At 30.7% G+C, this 18,617-nt stretch overlaps 1 protein-coding gene, 1 long non-coding RNA gene and 1 pseudogene across 2 annotated transcripts; all 3 read right to left on the bottom strand.

Moving 5' to 3' along the window:
• Window positions 1-73: 73 nt before the first annotated feature.
• LOC104733459 (Terpenoid cyclases/Protein prenyltransferases superfamily protein) lies at window positions 74-6,097 on the bottom strand. Its single transcript, XM_010453039.2, has 7 exons — window positions 5,867-6,097; window positions 5,490-5,766; window positions 1,992-2,370; window positions 1,676-1,897; window positions 1,436-1,577; window positions 723-971; window positions 74-410 (listed from the first exon to the last, which is right to left on the bottom strand). Exons 1-7 carry the CDS (start codon window positions 6,095-6,097, stop codon window positions 120-122), a joined length of 1,791 nt encoding a protein of 596 aa, XP_010451341.1. The 3' UTR covers window positions 74-119.
• Window positions 6,098-6,505: 408 nt separating this feature from the next.
• LOC147930430 (uncharacterized) lies at window positions 6,506-7,237 on the bottom strand. The gene is made up of 3 exons (XR_015574419.1): window positions 7,010-7,237; window positions 6,849-6,936; window positions 6,506-6,643 (listed from the first exon to the last, which is right to left on the bottom strand). It is a non-coding gene; the product is annotated as an uncharacterized LOC147930430 (long non-coding RNA).
• An 8,939-nt stretch (window positions 7,238-16,176) lies between these two features.
• Window positions 16,177-17,967, bottom strand: LOC147930429 (uncharacterized; annotated as a pseudogene).
• Between the last annotated feature and the right edge of the window lie 650 nt (window positions 17,968-18,617).

Below are 18,617 nucleotides of genomic sequence, written 5' to 3'. Positions count from 1 at the left end.
CTGAGACTGAGCTAACTAGACCACATAAACCAAAGAAACATCGCTATGGAAGAAATCAAGAACAAGTGTCACATTCGTTTTAACATGTGAACTAAAAGCGGTACAATATTCCAAAATCTTTAAAGAAAAATCCGTGTTACAAACAAAGAAGTGATATACTCATCGACTTTTCCTTTGGTATAAGTGAATCCTTCACCTTCATTGTAGGAGACATTGAGCGCGCGTGCAATGTTGAAGGGTAGCTTCCGGATTTGGCGTGGTACATCAGTTGTCTTCAAAAACTCTTCGTTTATTATCTTATTGTTGTATGTAATTAAGTTTCGAAGGTCTCTAATAGCTTCCATTTTGGATACACCATATTGCTTCATATAACAGTTGACCGCAGTACTGACATATTCTCTCATGTCACCCTAATAATAAAGGAACAGAATATTAGGACTTAGGAGCATCACATTATACATTTATGATTTACTCTTAAATGTTTCTTTCTTTATGAATCACTATTTTCACTACGAACTAGTAGTATTGAAACAAAATCATACAAATCTCGGTATCACATATTAACAAAACCTAAAAAAATATATGGTCAAATATGATTTAAGGAACATTGATGAGCGGAAAAAACTTTTGCTTCCAAGGGACATGTTAGGAATTCCAACATTGAACCCAAAATATACATAATTACACGATTGATGAAACCAAAAGTATTTATGTGTCTGTACCTCGAATCCAGCTATATCATTTAACAGACGTCCATATATAGATAATGATAGGAGTAATTTTGGTCTGGATTTGAGCCACTCATAAACTCCCTCATTACCGATATATCCCATGCCCATCAAAGTGCCTGCCAAAGTCGCATATACTCCAAGCTCGACCACACCAAGTTCCATGTACTCCTTAAAACTAGGCACGTGACCCGCTTGTGCGCATTTTGCAAGATCAAAGTTGGCTTTCACATATATCTTGAACTGCAACCAATATGTTTTAAGAAGAGTTATAACGAGAGACGCTACTTAGATATAGGAGATACTAGAGGTTACTAAAGATTATAACGTTTCAAAAAAAAAAAAAAAAAACTAAAAACTACAATGGTTCATAAAAGCTAGAAAACAGATGTAGCAATGGTTCAACCAAACGATTATAACAATTTGATATTTATAAGAGTTTCTTCAAAATAATTTGTATAATTTGAGCTTAAAATCTTTTTTTAAGGTTTAGAAAATTAAATTTTCTTTGCACCTTATTTTTCCTTAAACATGTACAGTACTGATTGTAATCAGTTTTGTAAAGCAAAACTTTTTTCCCTCATCGGATTTATTAACCATAACCGTTCAAATATACTGGGACATGCTTCTTCAAATTTTAGAAGGAAGAGTTTCACTTATTATTATTATTTTTTTTTTTCTTGTTAAGCGAGAGTTAGACTAGTTACCTCTTCTCGTGTGGCTTTTACACAGTAAGAGCTTCCTTCTGGCGCCAATTCTCTTTCAAACTCTTCGAAGCAATCCACTAAAAACTTAAACACGAATTTCAAATAATGTGGCTGTTTCTCCATAGCGTCATCAGGAGCCCACCTGATCATCACACTTATCATTATCATCATCATCTACTTTTTTTCATAGGAAGATTTTTTTTTTTCTTTGATAGGATAATAGTTGAATGCGTGGTGTACCTCTCCAGGCTATTGGCGAGGCTTTCAGCCTCGGGACGAGATGCGTATCTATCAAAAGTGTCATCTAAAAGTACTAAAGCCGTGAAGTACTTAGTCAGCATAATCCGCTTTTGCGAGAATTTTGGCTCAAAGTACATCCCTATTACAAAGAAATGATTCTCTGCGATTACGTATCTGAAGTAAGGTGGCAAGTTAGATGCAAAATCCTGGTCCCTGTACCATCTTGCATTGAAATAAAATAATATTTAAAGGATTGTACGTGAAGCCATTGCAAAACTAAATCACTAATAATCAAGAAGATCATATCATAACATACTTTGTAACGATTGCGAGCTCTTCAAGGTAATGGAGCTGCAATAAGTTGAAATTGAGTTTAGCAAATTTTAGCAGCATTTTGTCGTGGTCTTTTTCATGTTCATAGAATGAGATGTATCCCACAGCAACTAACATCTCCATATTTTTATGCTGAGATAGTCCTAGAGCATTTCGTATATGCTTTGAGAGATGAGGTGGGCACTTCCCATCTGCAGCTAACAACTCCAAGTTGCTCGATGCAAAGCTCAATGCTTCTTCCATTATATAATCTGTAGTCGTTCTCAATTGTGCGGCCTCATACAAGGCCAACATACCCTTAGCATCCCCACTAATGCATCCTTTAAAATTTCCACTGCTTTCTCTGAATTTCTGAAATACGTCTGTTCGTTAAAAAAAAAAAAAAAATCTTGTTATATACATAAAGAAAATTAGTACCAACATCTATTCTCAATTTCTCATGACTAGACTAGCTTGTTGACAAAAAAGTAATAATCATATATATAAAAGTAATGTTTTAGTCTCTCTTTATTGGTTGATTTTTATTTAATGCTTTCTAATTTTTTTAATTTTTTTCTTCTAATTGTTTGATTGCTTTAAACAATATTTAAGACCCAATTAACACAATACAATAACTTACATATTAAAATAGAATTATAACTGAAATAAAATAAATTATTCATTATTCATATTCCACCACTCAATTTTATTGAAACACAATAAATTATAATTATAACTCCCATAATTCTAAATATAACTTCCATCAATTCTTATCATATAAATAAGAATTCTCTCATATTAGCATTCTTTTACTTTCTCATTTTCACATTTTCTCATTCTCTTCCACAATATCTCAAATCATTTTTCATTTTTTTTTGTTTTTGATTTCTTATTTTTGTTGTATGGGTTACAAAAAACCAAATGAAATATCATTGTAAAATTTTAATGCTAAATTTTAATTTTAGAGACTGCATGATATATATTTTACATTGTTCTTATTTTTAAAGATTCATCTCCATTATCTAATTTGGATTATCATCTTATAAGTAATCATTCTCTCCTTCTCTCCCACCAATATCAAATGTTGTTATATCTCATATGTGTTGTAAGAGTTTGATTCTATATTTTAATTTAGAAAGTATTATATATACTTTACATTGTTCTTATTTTTAAAGATTCATCTCCATCATCTTATTTGGATTATCATCTATAAGTAATAATTCCCTCATCCTCTCCCACCAATATCAAATGTTGTTATATCTCATAGGTGTTGTAAGAGTTTGATTCTATATTAATTTAGAAAGTACTATATATATTTAACATTGTTTTCAAATTTTATTTTATTTATATAAAAATAAAATATTTCTTTTATATTTTTTTCCTTTCTAATCTATTCATACTTTTATTTAATGCTTTCTAATTTTTTATTTTTTATTTGTTTTCTAATTGTTTGATTGCTCTAAAGTCTAAACATATTTAAGACCCAATTAACACAATACAATAACTCACACATTAAAATAAAATTATAATTGAAATGAAATAAATTATGCATTAATCATATTCCACCACTCAATTTTATTCAAACACAATAAATTATAATTATAACTCTCATAATTCTAAATATAACTTCCATCAATTCTTATCATATAAATAAGCATTCTCTCATTCTCTCATATTAACATTCTTTTTTTTCCTCATTTTCACATTCTCTCATTCACTTCCACAATACCTCAAATCATTTTTCATTTTTTTATTTGTTTTTGATTTCTTATTTTTGTTGTATGGGTTACAGAAAACTAAATAAAATATCATTTTAAAAATTTAATGCTAAATTTTAATTTTAGAGACTGCATGATATATATTTTATTATCTAATTTAATGTAAACTAAATAAAATATGTATGTTTTTAAAAAAAAAGATTCATCTCCATTATCTAATTTGGATTATCATCTATAAGTTATCATTCTCTCATCCTCTCCCACCAATATCAAATGTTGTTATATCTCATATGTGTTGTAAGAGTTTGATTCTATATTTTAATTTAGAAAGTATTATATATATTTAACATTGTTTTCAAATTTTATTTTATTTATATAAAAATAAAATATATGTGAAATTTAACTATGAAAATTAAAAAAAATAAATATGAAAATAGATTAGAAAGGCAAGAAATATAAAAGAAATATTTTATTTTTATATAAATAAAATAAAATTTGAAATGATACTCGAACATTATTTCGAGTATATTTTAATTTGATTCTATATTTTAATTGAAATATTTCGAGTTTGATTCTATATTTTAATTTAGAAAGTATTATATATATTTAACATTGTTTTCAAATTTTATTTTATTTATATAAAAATAAAATATTTCTTTTATATTTCTTGCCTTTCTAATCTATTTTCATATTTATTTTTTTAATTTTCATAGTTAAATTTAATTTCACATATGTTGGTTTTAACAAAAAAAATCAAGTTTATTTGAGAATTAGATGTTTCTATTCTTTTTAAATGATCAATGTGTAACATATTATACTTTTGAATCAAATTATGGATCCACCAACACTCACTTTTAAATTAAATGGGTTTTAATTTTAGGAGTTGAAAAAGTATAAAAGTTAATTTGTAACTTTCATAATAATATCATAGTAGTGTTCTCAATGAATTTAATTTAATATAATAGAACATGTTAAAAGTGTATAAGTATACACTTTTGTAACTCTCAATATTTACTTTTGATACATTAATTTCTGTATTATCTATTAAAAAAAAGACACATATCTCATTATAACCCTCATAGCCTCATATTTCAAATCTCATAATTTTACAAATTCTACAATATCATTATTTTTCCTTGATTTAACCAATGATATCTTAACTTAATAAAAGTTTAGTTTATTTGAATAGGATATACATGTAGTATATAATATATAGTTTAATTATTTTGTTCTATATGAAATATTATCATTTCATATAAATCAAAATCCAAACACTATTAAAGACTAAGATAATAACTTAATAAAGTAGTAGTTGTTTTTTATTTTATTTTTATGGAAAATGTATTAGTCTAATAATCTGTGGTTAGATTCACTTAGTTATATATGTATGAGACATTGCAAACCTACTGTTTATTATTTTCATTTTAAATCTCTTTAAGATATCACCATAAATAAATAAATAATATGCATAACTAATACCACAAAATAAGTTTTATGAAAATATATATCACAATGATTTTGAAATATGACTACAACTACAAAAATATATGACATATGGCATGTAAAATACAATATGATTTAATTGCACTAAAGATATTATCATCAAAAGAAAATTTGATTTCTTTACTTTAATTAAAATAATAACACCGTAAAAACAAAATAATAATAACATATTAATTTATATTATTCTTTTAAAATAGAATAACGATTATGTAAGAACTCACGCGTAGCGTAAGCTAACACCTAGTAATAAATAAATACTAGCCTAGCTTAAGAGTCCTTACCGGATGACATGTGGTGACCGTGTGTCCTGAAAACCCAGAAGACGATTGAAATTGTATACAAATTATCTTCACCAGCCATCATCTCCTCTATCTTTTCGAAACCCTCTTTGAGACACTCTTCAATCTCATCTTCGAAGTGATAAGCGAGACCAAGGCTAACCAGCAAATATATCATCAGGATATTTTTCTTCATCGAGTCAATGCCTTGGGAAGACATGAGTTCCTTCTTCACACTCGGGATAAGCGTATCGATCTCTTGCCTAAGCGCATCCATTTCCTATACATAAAAGTGTATACATATATGTATTGAAAACTTATATATGTAAAATATGTTAACGAGACTTTTAACAAACAAAACATTGCAAGAGACGACTCACGGAGGCATCGACCTGAACAGAGTGGAAGCGGTTAGTCCATACAGAAGGTGGAAACTTTTCGAACTTGCGGTTACTTTCTTGACCATCTCCACTAGTTGCCTCCAAATGAAAAAGTTTCGCAGGCTTAATTGGACATGCCGTCAGTGGAAAGCTGACAGGAGTTAAATGAGTAGGAGGAGAAAGAGAGATTTGAATTCTATGTTTTGGTGCAAAAAAATTTATCGTTTGCATTTTCACTCTCAATGGTTTGGACTTTGGATACACTTTCACCAATTTATAGGCACATCGTAATTGCTTACCCGACCACAGCGTCGCGTGGTGATAATCTAATTCATTACCATAATATCTATTCATTTTTTGAAACTATTGTTTTGTTCAAGTGGAACATAATTAACGTGGTAGCAAAAAGTTGATGACAAAAAGAACCCAAGTAAAAAAGACGAGTCTTTTAAAAATGCTAGTTTTCGTTTTTGCAGGCGAGTCTTTTAAAAATCTAAAAAAATATCACCTTTCTAGGAAAATATATATAACTAGTACTATCACCCGGGCAAGCCCGGATATATTAAAATTTGATGGACTCAAATTCTAATATACACGTAACAATCTGTAAAATTATTAACAATGTAAAAAATATAAGAAAGATTGTATATCGCAAATTGTTAAAATATACAAATTTGTTTAAATCTAACTACACTTATTTTTTCCACAATTTCAATCTTCGAAGCTCATCTCTAGAATCATCCCTTTGTTTTGCACTTCGTGGATGGGTGGTAATATCTGCAACCGTCAATGAGTAATCATCAGTTAATAAACTCAAATTACAACATGTACTCTCCTTCCTATAATTGTTTGGTGTTCTCGAATCAGTTCTATCTCCCATCTCAAATAAATTATGAAATGTTTGGATCAGATTATTTTATTAAGATAAATGAAGATACAATTGATAAACAAACTAATTGCGTTTAATTTCATGTTTGTGTACCTCATCATCCTGAGAATAACTTCTATGCAAATAACTACTCCAGGTTTATCTTGGAAATATTGGAGCTCTAATATTTCATTTCTTCATCCTGAATCAATAAAATTAAAGAGAATTAGTATAAGATAAAGAAAAATTAATATAAATAAAGATTAGTCACAAACCTGTATAGACTTTTGCGTTTTGGTTAGCCTGTGGATATGGCGACCTCACAAAAACCGATGTAGAGGAAGAAAGACTACCAAAATCCAGATGAAAAATAAAACAAAAATGATCAGATGAATATGAGAAACAAAAAGATAATGATCAGATAAATTATGAGAAACAAAAAGATGAATAAAATAAAGGTTATGAAGAAAACAAATGAGAATAAAAAATTAAAACGTTGGAGAGAAATACGAAAGGAGATTAAATAGGAAAAGAAAATGAATTGAATTAGAGTTAGATAGGCGATGAAACGGTTATAAAACCATGAACGGTTTTATTTTGGTTCTTGATCAACGTGATGGTGGTGGTTACATAAATTTAGGAATTTAGGTGATTACAGATTTTTTTAAAAATTTAATAGTAAAAAATAGAAATAGCCCATACATTACGATCATGTTTTTTTTACTGATGGACTTCTGTTTTTTTTTTAATTTAAAAAGTAAAAAAAAATTCTGATGTGGCTTAATTTGATTGGCCATGTGAATTGTGATTTATAGGATAAAAGATATTATAGAGAAATATAAAACAAATTCACAGCGCATAATGTGGTTCGTAAATCATACATAATATGTAATTAATCGATTGATTAAGACTAACAAACATATGATTGGATTGTGAATCTTTTTTTGTTAAAAGGTATTCAATTATAAAATATAATGTCAGTGGGCTATTTCCGGAATAGGCCCATACAGAAATTCCAGAGGGTCCAACTCGTTTACACCAAACCGAACTAAACCGTCAGAAAAACAAAACTGGCCGGGTTACAACAACCAGATTAAATCGGCACTACGTGAAACCCTATCTACAAACGAAGAACTCGTTTTGCAGCCGCCGTCCATAATTGCGGATACTCGACCGGAACAAGACCTCCGGCGAGCGTGCACGACGGTAACCAAACGAAGATGGTGATCCAAGATCCGTTTGCCATCCCGCCACCGTAGAACCGTTTTGAGAAGGAGGAAGAGATCCGATCTGTCCTTTGTCGTGGAAGATCCATGCTCAGTCGTGAGAGAGAGAGAGAGGCAGCATGAAGTTGATAAGAGGACCGTCGACGGTGGCTTAGCTTCACCAGATCCGGTGAAACCTCCAGAATCTCCGATCTCCAGATCTATCTACCCTCTTCTCTCGTTCTTCGCCGTGGATCTCCCTCTTCCGCTCCGCGTAGCAACACCTCCGGTGGAGCTCTTTACCTTCAGCGTCTCGCAGATGCTTCTCCTCTCCACCGCTCCCTTGATTTCGTCCAACAGCTTTGCCGGGAAGATGCAACAAGTCAAGAATGAAGAACCATGGACCAGAGGGTCCTCACCGCCACCGGAATTGACGGATGACCCGACGTCGGCGCACGAGATTGTGATCAGAAGAAGTAGGCTTTTGAGAGAGAAAAATCGTCGCGCTTGGGATTCTCTCGCCCGATTTTTTTTCTCTTTTCTATATGCATAGGTAAGGATTGTGAATCTTACCATGTGATTTGATTGAATCATTAAGACTTAAGAGTAACATGCGATTAGATCTAAGACAAATATGCTTGAGGTAAAAAAAAAGAAAAAGACAAATATGCTTATCTATATATATAAAGTTACACTCCTCATGCTGCCGTGTCAGCAACTCCTTCTTTTTAGTTAGGCCAAATTTTTCTAATTTACCCACTAAACATTTTCTAATCTTTTGGGCCAAATCACTTTAAAGACCTAAATTATTATTAACACATGTTTTAGTTACCCTACAAACAAATTTTTTTCCACTAATCTTCACGGCCATCTTCCTCTCTGCCACTTCAAACGTCTCTCTCCACCTTCATTCTCTGTTCATCACGTTTCATAAAAAAAGTAACTTTGATCATGTATTCCAGATTCTGTCAAGCATAACATCTGAAACTCCTCTTTGACACAATCTGAAGCAACAACATGACAACTGAATTAAACTATTCAATTTTCTAGCAAGATATTGTCACACTTATTCAACCACATTCACAAATGTTCCAATTAGATTATTTAAGACGCAAAAAAGGAATAAACTAGGATAATTCATAGCCAAGTCTGTCAATAAGGTATTCTGAAACTTTAATTTAACAACAGAATTTGAAGCGACTAATAATTTACAAACAAGAATCTAAACTTAGTGGCAAGATGTTCCAATACTCAAAACTAAATCCACAAGTGTATGAACAGTCTCTCAACAATATAAAGCAGCAACATTAAAACTAACCGTCTTGGCAGTAGTTTGCATAAACAACATTGTTCACAACACCAAACATATCCAATTCATAGTCACGAACTTTGAGCTCAACCTCATGGAACCCACTCATTCTACAATTACCAAAATTTTCAAATTAAAGATTTTTTTGAATCAGAAAACACTACAATCACTGGTTTCAAAACCGGAATTTCAAAATTACGGATCCTACTTCAGTAGAGAAGCAAATGTGAAATTAGATAGATGTATGAGTACCCTTTGCCTCCTTTGAGATCGAGATATGCAAGAGGCTTGAAGGTCTTTGAGCTCCGGAGAGAAAAGATAAGCGGTTATCTGCATGAATTGGGAACATAAAAGACGTGGACGGAGTCGCCGGAGCCGCGCCACCTGAAACATTTCTGAACGATGTGAACTTTTTGAAATCACAGTTTTTATTAATTTATAATGCTAAACCAAACAAATTGGTTAACTTACATGATCCTAATATATCTGACCGGTTTAATGCATGGATTTAAGTATTATTATTTCTTTACCTACTGGCTACTAGTGTTACAGTTAACTTCAACAACGTCTCGATTAATAAATTTGCAGCACTTCAGTTCACCAATTCCCTCTAGGGACTGGAAGCAAAGACGAAAGCAGCCAAAAACACGTCAAATCCTGAGGGAATCACGATCTATACAATGGATTATTGAAAACGTAATAGGAGCGTCCAAATAAGAGTTGGAAGTTTGATACTGACATACTGTTCTATAGTCGGAAACATTAGTGTTAACAGTTCCGGACGAGATCTAAGATAAAGAAGAAAACAACCAATTTCAAGCCAGGAGCTATTTTCTATAATTATTAATCCTTTACCACTTTGTTTAATTTTAGTTTTGCCCCAATAGAGCCCAAGAGTTTAAGGCTTGCAAGGAATAAGAGCTCAATCGTTATCAAACATAATTACCACCGTATCCACCCAAATCTTACTCAATAATAAATTACTAAAATTCCTTTTGTTTCTATTGTAATTTTTATATAAAATATATTTTGTGATTTTTTAAAAATTGTTTTTGGATAAAACATTATGCAATAAAATCATATGCTAAATATGAAAGCTTGAAAAAAGACACATATTTTGTAAGTTTTATATTGTTAATGATTCTTGATCCAAGTTGTTGATCGGAATTTTTTAAAGTACCCGTGCTATAACGCTGGTTAAATTTTAGTTCGTAATCTATCTTTTAACCCACTATTTAACTTGTAACCAATCAATCTATCAATTTCGTAATCTATTTTTAGTTAACGTTGTGGTCTATCAATAAAAAATCTGTGGAAAATAAATTTGTAATACTGTGTTTAAAGATCTTTGGAAACAACGTGAATATGACTAAAATCTTACAAAAATATAGTTTGGAATATCCATGATTTTATTTGTTACCATTAATATATCAATTATCAATTTGGAATATCTCTAATATTTAGGTGTAACCGATTAATATTAATATATGGATTAATCTATAACATATCTATAACCTATTTCTAACCATTTGTAACTATTTATTAAAAATATAAAGTCTACAAAAACTATGTTGTGTACTTCTTTTTTATTAAAAATGGGATAAATACACCAACTCTCACTCACTCACTCACTTAGGGCATCTCCAACCCATTTCTTCATTTTCTACTCTATTTTGGAGTAACTTCATTTTGGAGATGATTTGACTCTAACCTATTTCTCTATATTTGACTCCAAAAGAGAATATTCTTAGAATATTCTTCTTATATCTTATTATTAATTTATATAATGATCCTTAATTTATTAAAATTACAAATTTGACCCAATTATTTTATTTTTAGTAAAAAAGAAAAATTTTAGCATGTTATTTATATTTAAAATTTATTATTGAACAACATTACATTACACAACATTCATCAATTATTAGTATTTGTTGTATTAAGTTGTTTTTAATCTTCAGTTTAAGTCATATTATGTGTAGTAGAAAATAATAATATTTAACTGTATTTATATATATAATATAAATCTATATAAATTTAAGGGACTTATTTGCAAATAAAAAAGCTTAACTCCAAAATGGAGAAATGAATTAAAAGTCTCCAAATATAGAGACAAATATAGAGATCTCTATTTTAGAGATGTAAATGAAGTGGGGTTAGAGAACGTTTTTATCCAAAATGGAATTTGGAAGTAGAAATGGAAATGGGTTGGAGTTGGTCTTACTATGTATATTTATGACAAACATTACTCCAACGAAATCATTACAATATCATGGTCTCTAAAACATTGTGTAGTGCCCATGTTTTCATTGATTGTTACAGTAACAACTATATTATGTACTGAACTGATATATATTTAACAAATCAATAAGAAAATTTCTAAAATAAAATAAAACAATTAAGATATATATATATATATATATATATATATATATACATATCCAACCCTTATCCCAACTGATAGAAATCGCATTTAAAACCATATTCAAATAACACAATCACTAAACCATTCACAAACTATCCTCACACAATTAATTAAATGCCAAACCAAAATAAACTCACAACAGATTACAACAATGTATCGGATAATGCAATAAACAATCCAAGAAACATATGACAAAATATTAAAATAGGCAGCATTAACGTCTAAAGCCACACATCAACTTATACTATACAAACAAAATTTTTCAAATAAGACTAAACCTAAACACAACCGATTTTTGTAAACAAACCCAATCTCAGAGAAATTTAAAACCAAACTATTCAATAGATTATACTTAATCCAAAAAAAACCATTTAAAACTGAAAAACACTAATAAATAACAAACAAACCAAACCAACGAGCCCCATAATAAAAAGAAAAACCAAATTTACATAAAAATAAACAATAAACAAAACAATCTTAAATACAACCAATTAACACAGACGGTCAACGAACTAACCAGGGGAGCACCAATTATCCACCACCGATACGAAGCCATGACAAAACCTTCTTAAAGGCGTCAAAAAAATTAAAGTTTTCTATATTGACACAATGAATGTTTTAAGAACGCCCATCAAAATAAGATCTACAAGCCTACTACTGTCCTTTAGATCGAAATATTGATACACACCATTCCGTCCAACAACCAGTATACGGCAAAGATGAAAAAACACAACTACAAGACACGGGCTATTTCCCAAAAGAATAAATACATCCTCAAATCAATAAAACCCAATCTAGACCCAAAACACCACTACCTTTAAAGGCTTAAACGGATATTTGGGCCCAATCAATGTAAGTAAATTAAAAACCTAAAAACCTTATAAAATATAACTAACTTACAGACTTTGTAGCACAATCACAAAAAAACAAACGGATAACAGGAAAAAAAAACAATGCAAAAAAACAATTACATCCAGAAATGAACTTATACATCATAATCTACAAATATGCAATTTAAATAATTGAAAAACAAAACCAAAATTTAAAATAAACATAATTAATATAAAATAAAAATGTAAAACCACACAGTAGATTGTACTTAATGCAAGAAAAACCAGCAAGAAAGCCAAAATGACCAGTTTTTCAAAAAAACAAAACCACCAAAAAAATAGCAATCAAGATATAAAGAGAAAATAACAAAACACTTTATAAATATCCACCAAAAAAACACATATCACATTCTAATCAAACTTCTACACTAAGCACGGGCCAAATACTAGACAATGACAAAATGACAAATAATAATACATTAATCATAACTAACAACTACATCAAAACAACAACTTTAAGTACACAATGGTAACTTCTCATCGTAATTATTTTAAAAAAACATTTAAAAAATACAGAAGATGATCTCAAATTTTGAAAAGTAAAAAACACACTAAATTATACTTACTGCCAAACCTATTTTTTTTAAAAAAATATGCAACAAACAACATAAGCACTCAAATCAAATACAAAAACAGACATAAAGATGAATTTACATAACCAGAAAATAATATACACAAAAAATCTGAAATACATTTTCATCTAACTTCTGCGCGTAGCGCGGATCAATTGCTAGTATTGAATAAACTAAATCGTGGCTGACGGGTATGGAGAAAATTTTAAAAGTAAAATTGTTTCCCCTACTTTATTCATTAGCCTTTAGGTTTATTTATACAAAGTTTCAAACTTGATTAACAAATTGTTTACATTGTAAATCTTAACATTAAAAAGACATGCATAAATATTCGTTTTCTATTTAATTTGATCTCGTATTTTCGAGTTCTTTTAACACCTCCTGTACCGATAGTTAACATGGAAAATTTTACTAATAATGCCACACTTATAAATATTATATTCTCACATCTTTTTAAAAAATACAATATTTTTACTGTGAACATGTGAGTAAAAAACGAAACACCCTTGCATGCAAGAGAATGATAAGTGATGTCAGGGGCGGAGCTAGGTGTAAAGGAGATGGGGCACGTATCCTACATTTATTCATAATAATTCTTCAGTTTTATCTATATAGGTTTCGATTAGTAACATCATTTAAATAAAGCGGTTAAGATTTTTTTTAGCGGTTGTAGAGAAGGCAGTTACAAAAGATGAAAGAAAAAATGGTTAAATTCAAACAAGCGGTTAGATAATTGTTATGATTGGTAACAAGCGGTCGAATAAATTATTGTAAAAAACAACAAAAAATAGTTTAAAATTTAAAACCTTTTTAGAAATTATCAGTTTTATTTTTAAACTCTTTACATAAATAATATAAATACATAAATATATTTTATAAAAAAAATATTTAAATAATTAAAAAAAATTCCAACCGCTCATTTTGAAACAAGGTGGTTACAAACTCACCTAATTTAAGGTGGTTGGCAACCGCCTCGTTTATGCTTCTAGCCGCCTCTTTTAACCACTTATTCCAACCACTCGTTTCAACCACCTATTTCAATCGCTCATCCGATTGGTAAATAAATGAGCGGTTGAATCTCCAACCGCTGCTAAATGTGTTACCAATCAAAGCTATTGTATAACATATATTAGCATATTTGGTCAAAAGTGCCACATACTATGTTAAAAGAGGGGGTTTGATGCATCTCATCTACAATTGTTTATTATTTTTTATGTTTTGGTCTTGTATTAATATTGCTAAAAAAAAATTATTAAGGTAAGCATTCATCTGTGTCCCATGTAAATTTTCCTTGTGGATCCACCACTGAGTGATGTGATAGTTGAAAGAGAATTTGTTAAAAATACTCTTTTTGATATATCTCTTTTCAAAACTATCCTCTTTTTTGGCCATTTTTTTATTTTTGTCCTCCTTTAATTTTTAATGACCATTTTACCTTTAGATGAAAAATATTTTAATCAATAAAAAGAAAAACAAAATTTTCCCGCCAAAAAAAATTCTGACATATTTTCCCGCCAAAAAATTTTCCGCCAAAATTTTTTTTCCCAAAAAAAATTTACAAGGTTTTTAAAATGTTTTATAAGGTTTCTGTCTTATAAACACCTTGTAAAAGCTTTTACAAGATTTTTTAAAGAGTTTTAAAAGGTTTTATAAACAACTTATAAACGCTTTTACAAGGTTTTTAAAAAGTTTTTAAAAGGGTTTTAAAAGGTTTTCAAATGGTTTTTACAAATATTTTTATAACGTTTTTAAAAACCTTGTAAACGCTTTTACAATGTTTTTAAAAACCTTATAAACGTTTTTATAAGGTTTTTAAAAACCTTATAAATGTTTTTATAAGGTTTTTAAAAGGGTTTTAAAGACCTTATAAATGTTTTTATAAGGTTTTTAAAAGGGTTTTAAAAGGTTTTTAAACACCTTGTAAACTTTTTTAAAAGCATTTACAAGGTTTTAAAAGCGTTTACAAGGTTTTTAAAAGTTTTTTAAACACATTGTAAACGCTTTTAAAAGGTTTTTAAAAGCGTTTACAATATTTTTGGCGAAAAAAATTTTCGATTTTGGCGGGAGAAAAATAATTTTTGACGGGAAAAATTTTCGATTTTGGCGGGGAAAAAAAAATTTTGGCGTGAAATTTTTTTTTTTTTTTTTGGCAGGAAAATATTTTCGTTTTTGATGACATTACATTCTTGCTATCACTTAAAAATGGTAATTTGGTCATTTTGTATATAAAGAAGGGTAGTTTTAAAAATAGTCAACATGAAGGAGTATTTTCAAAAATGCCCCTAGTTGAAATCATGGATCAGAATAGATAGGCCAGTTATTGGAATAGGTTATGGATTTGTCCACGGACATTATTTTGGTAACTTGTCCACAACAATTATAATAACAAAGATATCTAATTTTATTAACTAAAATATCTATGGGTTCAAATTAGTTGACAGTTGTCCACAAAATTGAAAATTAAATTATCCATAATTAAACATATAAAAAATAATGTTTGTACACATAGCTTCAATATTGTCTATAAAACGAAGATTTGGATTTATTTTTAATCATCACATCATTTCACGTCTCCACATCTACTACATGTAGACATGTCAAATAGGGCCAAAGTCTGTGGGCTGGCCTTGTCCGGTCCTGAAAAACACAGGACTCGGGCTTAAATATATATGACCAGAAAAATTGGGTTTCTCGGTCTATAGGTTTTTTGATCGGGATTAGCCCAATCGGTCTTAGGCCGGTCCAAAAAATCCTTAATCAAATTTATTTGTATTTTTTTGTTTGATTGCAATATTTGATTAATAATTTATTGTAAATAAAGTTTAAAACTCTAATCCTAGTTTTCATATTACTTAATAACCTTACTTAATACTTTTAAAATGTTTATCTGTGATATTTTATATGAATTATATATTATTTTATTTAGTTAAAGTATAAAAATCTTATTTAGTTTTAAATTTTTGTTTTAAATTAAGTTAGTTTTAGTGAATATAGATGAGTTATTAAATTTCTGATTGATTTGTTTTATAGTGCATCTTTAAACATTACTTTTCAAGACTTTTAAGCATCACATCAATATTATGTCGTAGATTGAGGTCCCTCCAGTATGGCAGCTGCCACAATATGCTTTCTTTGTGCCAGTTGTGTTGCTTCCCATATCCCGGCATCTTCTTTTCATGACCATTTCCACCGACGTCTTTCGTTTTTGGTAGATTCACACCACTCAATCGCTCAGAGTAAATTTGCTCACCGGTCAAAGACTCAGGTGGATACTCTCTCATAGCGTCTTTACCTTTTAAGAAGTCTTTTTTATTCCGCCTAAGAGGATGACCATGAGGAAGAAATCTCCAGTGACAATCAAACCAACATGTCTTCCTTCCATTAGGTAGATAAAAAGACTTTGTATTGTCCATGCAAACTGGACAAGACAATTTACCATGTGTTGTCCATCCAGATAACATGCCATATGCCGGGAAATTGCTGATCGTCCACATCAGCGCTGCTTTTAGATTAAAATTTTGACTCAAGGACACATCATACGCATCAACTCCAGTAGACCACAACTCTTTTAACTCCTCAATAAGCGGTTGGAGAAATATATCAAGACTAGCTCGCGGGTGATTTGGCCCAGAATTCAGAATTGTAAGAAACAAATACTCGGTATTCATGCACATACCAGGGGGTAGATTATATGGCGTCAAGATCACAGGCCATAAAGAATGATTTCGAGACATCCCAAATGGATTGAATCCATCGGTATATAATCCAAGATACACGTTACGGGGTTCTTCGGCAAAATGAGGATTTTGTTCTTGAAAATACCTCCACTCCGCTGCATCAGAAGGATGATTCATTTCTCCCTCCTTTGTTTGGTGCTCGGCATGCCATCTCATTGCTGCTGCAGTCTTGTGGCTTTGATACATTCTCTTCAATCTATCAGCAATAGGCAGATACCACATACGACTATATGGTACTTTGGTTCTACGTCGGCCCTCCCGAGGCTTCCATCTTTGTGCACCACAAAACAGACATTTATCTTCCTTCTCGTCATCTTTCCAATATATCATACAATTGTTAATACAAACATCAATGGTATGATATGGGAGGCCTAAATTGTGCATCAATTTTTCGGTCTCATAATGTGAACCAGTAGCTTGGTTTCCTTCTGGTAAATAATCAGTCAATATTTCACAAACCGAATCCACTAACTTTTCACTCATATTATAACCTGCCTTATTTTGCATGGCTCTAGCAGCTAGGGATAATTGTGAGTGACCTTCATGACAACCATCATATAATGGATTTTTTGCACCTTCTAACAAGTCGTAGAATTTCTTGGAATGGTTAAGTACCGGTTCCTCGACATTCTGATAACTACCATCTTGATGATAATTATCTTGATGATAATTATCATCTAAACTTATGTTATAACGAAATGCATCATTCACCATATCCACATATCTATCTCCTACCACATTACCCACTTCTTCATTCCCACTTACAAACGTCGGATCTACATAACTCGTTCCTATGCCCATATTAATTTCTTTCCCATGTTTATACCAAACATAATAATCTGGCATAAAGCCATAGCAAAAAATATGATTCCAAATTGTACCCCCCGGAAGACGCCTACCGTTTTTGCACTTATCACAAGGGCAGTGAAACTTACCACCATTATTTTGTGCTAAACGCTGACTATTTGCAAAAGCCATGAACTCCTCTACCCCAGTGCTGAACTCTTCCGTGAAATTTCCCAGTCACTTCATCAAGCCTCTTATACATCCACTCCCGAAAATGACTATAATTAGAACTTCCCGCCATTATTAAAGATCTCTCACTCTCGTTTTTTTTTCTCTTTTGATTTTTTTTTCTCACTCTCGTTTTTTTTCTCTCTCGAATTTTTTTTTCTCACTCTCGAATTTTTTTTTCTCACTCTCAATTTGTTTCTTATTAATGCTCTTGCTTGTGGTGTGAAAGAAATAAGAAATGAAGGTGTGGTATATATAGAGAATTTTGGCGACTGTTTACCGACTGTAAAACGACTAAAACTAACAGTCGCAACAAGACAAAGCTTACCAACCCCCACAAACGAATAAAACGTGTTTCTTTTTGGCCGACATGTTTGCGACTCACCTCAATAGTCGCTTAACAGTCGCCAAATGGCCGACTAACAAAAGTAGTCGTATTTTAGTAGCCAAATTAACGACTCGCCGCAGTTGTCACCATGTAGTCGCCAAATTAGCTACTGTTTGCTGACAAAATTACTTTCTCGTCTTTCAGTCGTAAAGTTGTCGCTAATTAACGACTACTGAACCAACTACACATTTCAGTCGGCAAAAAACGACTAACTTACGACTAAATTTTAGCAGTTGTAACGTAGTCGACTAACTTACGACTAACTTACGACTAAATTTGGCGACTACAGGTTTAGTCGCCAATCGTAGTCGTAAATTGCCTGTTTTCTTGTAGTGTAAGTTCGGAA

Source organism: Camelina sativa, chromosome 12 (genome assembly GCF_030686135.1).
Source record: "Camelina sativa cultivar CO46 ecotype springtype chromosome 12, ASM3068613v1".
NCBI classification, from domain to species: Eukaryota; Viridiplantae; Streptophyta; class Magnoliopsida; order Brassicales; family Brassicaceae; genus Camelina; species Camelina sativa.
The sequence above is the reverse complement of the archived record's forward strand: the minus strand, read 5'-3'. Positions and strand labels throughout refer to the sequence as shown.